The following is a 3,341-nucleotide window of genomic DNA, read 5'->3' as shown; positions in this document are numbered from 1 at the left end:
GGTGGGAGGAGTGGGGGTCCCAGTGGCCTTGCAGCGCGGGGGACCGGCCATCGGCCTGCGCCTCCTGCACCGCCGCCAGGAGCTGCTCGCAGCCCCAAGCACCCTTATTCCACACAGTGTCCAGGAGGCACCTGGCCAAGTGGGAGAGGGGCTGGCCCAGGACGTGCAGGCCTTCATATTCCTCCCAGGACAGCACGTCCCAGGAGAGCAGCCAGTCCAGGACGCTCTCGAAGGCCTCCAGGGACCCCGAGCCCAGCAGCCCCACCAGCCGGCTCCTCTGGGCTTGGAAAGCTTCCTGCGTGCACATGTCATGGCCTGTGGAGGAGAGGCGGTCAGCAGGCAGGCGTGCGGGGCAGGGGCAGGGGAGGGGCCGGCCAGCCCACCCGAGGCCAAGCCTGCCATGGTTCTGCCCTCAGACATTCCCCAATCCGGTTCCCCATTGCACAGATGCACAAACTGAGGCCCAGCGAAGGCAAGAAAGGACCCGCAGAGGATTTGAAGTGGGTGGGAGTTCAGTCAAGCTCCCCTATCCATGCTTCATCTGAGCCAATAGGAAGAGCAATGGCCCCCAAGGGATCCAGAAATTAATTCTCTCTGAGGCGGCGACAGAGGGCTCCTCCATGCCGGCTGGGTTCTGGCCACAGCAGCTCCCCCTTCAATAACGGTTGACGTTCATTAAGCACCTACTATGCACCAGGAACCATTGTAGGTAGTTTCCTGCGGGAATTCATTTACCCCTTCCGTCCGCTCTGAAGTCGATGCTGTGGTCAGCCCCATTTGACAGATGGCAAAACTAAGGCACAGAGAGGCTGGGTGGCCTGCCCAAGAGTTCCAGAAGCATGCCTTTAATTCCCTTAGAGTTGGGGTCCCCCCGACCACCCCACACCTGTGCAGAGAACCCTCTGCTCCCCCAAGAGGCAGAGCCAGAACACTGCTGTAAAGAGCCAAAACTCAGCGAAGCAAAAGTCACGGTGCAGACTAAGTGGTGTCAAAGCTCATGGGTGCACTGATCCCTCCCCACCTGCCCCGGGGCCTCGCCGCCCTCAGCACCGAGCATTGTGTGCCCGTCACCTCTCTGTCCACGGCTTGCTCTGGGCTCAGAGCAAGATGGTCATGAATCAAAATCCCACACAGGGAGAGGCAAACCTGGGACCGTCTGTGCCCGCCGGCACACGCCCGCCACGGTGAGGGGACGGAGCAGCCTCCAACCAGAAGCCTGTGCCCGCGGGGTGAGGAGACGCAGGCACATGAGAGAGGCAACTGATCCATGTGTCTCTCACATTGCTGTCTCTCTTTCTCTCCCTCTGACCCCATCCCTTTCACTCTCTAAAAAAGTCAATGGAAAAATATTTTAAAAAAGCTGAACAGGTGTGGGCAGAGGCAGGGCCCAGCAGCTCAGGCCGGCCGCGAGCAGGAACAGCCCAGCCAGGTGACACAGGACCGGCAGGTCTCGAGCGGCCGGGGGAAACCCCAAACGGATGGGCCGGAAGCCAGTGTCGGCCAGCCAGTTGGCCAGAACGAGGTGGTGCTGGGCAGTCCTGGCAGAAAGCCTTGTGCAGCCACGTGACCCGCACCAACAAACCCCAGGGCACCCGAGACACACCCACGGGCGTGCTCACCCGCCAGGGGACAGACAGGCAGGGCCCTTCCTGAACACAGAGTCTGGGGCAGCTGATGGATGCCCGAGCCACACGCGCCCAACTAGCGATGCCAGGGCCCTGTGCATACGAGGGGGGGTGGGCGGGCAAGGCCATCGCATTTGTCACTCTGCCCTCCTACCAGCCGCTGGGAAGTCCCATCTCCGCCCAGGCCCTGTTCCAGAAACATCCGAGCAGGGAGATTCCCCAAGGACCAATTTGTCCAGTGCCCCGTCTGCAAGCAGGCACTGCTGTTTCGTCTCAAACATCCAGGAGGGAGGACCTGGCCTTGTTACTGTCCTCACTGAGCAGCTCAGAAAGTTCCTTGTTATGTCTAGCTTAAGCTTCTCCTGCTCCACTGTCATTTGGGAGACAATAATAAAACACACACACACACACACACCAGATCTCCACTCATCACCTATTTGATAAAAACTGTCCCTAAAATCCTGCCTCCTGCCTTTTTATCACCTGCTCAGGCTTCCCCTCTTCAGGCTAAATACAGCTGTGCGTCACCATTGCCTTTTCTTCTCCGATTCAGTTCCTACCCCTTTGGAGTTGTCATAGTTTTTCCTCGAGGAAGGTGAGGCCCATCCATCCAGAGAAAAGGGGCAGGCCCTCCCTAGTCCCCAAACCCAGGCCCAGGCCCTGCGTCTCCCTCCTTCCTGAGACCAGAGCCAGCCTGGGTCCCCGGGGCCTCGGGCAGCTGATCTGCTTCAGTGATGAAATCCCAGCCGCTGGGCCCTCAGGAACAGGAGAGGGCGGCTGTCCTGGACCTCAGCTGGGGCCCCGCCTCCCTCCCTCCTGCAGCCACCTCCCCGCCTGGTCCCCTTCACCCCCTTCTCTCTTTTGGGTCCAGTCCTATCTCTCGGGCCCTTTCACAGCAGGACCCCTTGTCTGCTGTCCTGACTGACCACTCCAGCCCTTTCAATCGGGTCTCCCCTACCCCCCAAAATGCTTTTGTCCTGGCCACCCCTGATCTCAGAGTGAGCCCCGCGTTGCTTGGTCCTCAGCCCTCACTCATCCCGCTCAATCGGCCAAAGGTATGTGTCCTCATGGCTTCCCCCCTCCCCCTGGAAGCCCATGCCTCATGGCCTCCACAGCGCCCCAACGCTCTGAATTTCCTCCCTGGACGCTCTTTCTGCCTCCTTGGCCGGGTCCTATGCGGGGAGCCCCCGAGCTCCCTGGTGGGACCTCTTCCCCTCCTCCCCACCCCCCCACCCCCATCACTCTCTCCCTAAGGGGCCTCCACTGCTCTCGCTGCTTTAAACGCCAGCAGCAGCGAGGATCGTCTGGGCACTCACCACTCACAGGCAGGCGTGGAACAGACGGGAAAACTGCAAGGAGCCCCCGCTGGGACCTGAAGCCTGGCCTCCTCATGCCCAGGGCGCCGGAGCTTCAGGACTTCGCATCTCAGGGGCTCCCCGCAGCCCACACACACACACAGACCCCGCCCCCAGATCACCGCCTCTCTCTGGATCTCAAAGGCTCTCAGGGCCCAGAAGTTCCACCCGTGTCCCCAAGCCCCCTCTTCTCATGGAGTCACAGCCTGCCAGGGGGCTCCCCAACCTCCAGATGCCCCCTTTCCAGCTACCTACCTTCCATTCAGATCCCGGGACCCCCCCAGGGAAATCGAGGCAGCCCTTCCTCAGCCCCGCGGCGGCCAGAAGGGCTCAGGAGCCGGTGTCTGAGTCCTGCGGGCGA

At 61.3% G+C, this 3,341-nt stretch overlaps 1 protein-coding gene across 1 annotated transcript in view; it reads right to left on the bottom strand.

The window, feature by feature from the left end:
• NOD2 (nucleotide binding oligomerization domain containing 2) overlaps positions 1-3,332 on the bottom strand; it is a 22,320-nt gene extending 18,988 nt beyond the window's left edge. Inside the window, exons 1-2 of the mRNA XM_015572641.1 lie at positions 3,236-3,332; positions 11-315 (exon numbers count right to left, since the gene is read on the bottom strand). Of these exons, the coding sequence (XP_015428127.1) occupies positions 11-315; positions 3,236-3,242 (312 nt within the window). The 5' untranslated portion in view covers positions 3,243-3,332. The remainder of the gene's footprint in view (positions 1-10; positions 316-3,235) is intronic.
• Positions 3,333-3,341: the final 9 nt, after the last annotated feature.

The sequence above is a fragment of the Myotis davidii genome, unplaced genomic scaffold, assembly GCF_000327345.1.
Source record: "Myotis davidii unplaced genomic scaffold, ASM32734v1 scaffold328, whole genome shotgun sequence".
NCBI classification, from domain to species: domain Eukaryota; kingdom Metazoa; phylum Chordata; class Mammalia; order Chiroptera; family Vespertilionidae; genus Myotis; species Myotis davidii.
Note: the sequence above shows the minus strand (reverse complement) of the source record. Positions and strands in the feature narration are given on the sequence as shown.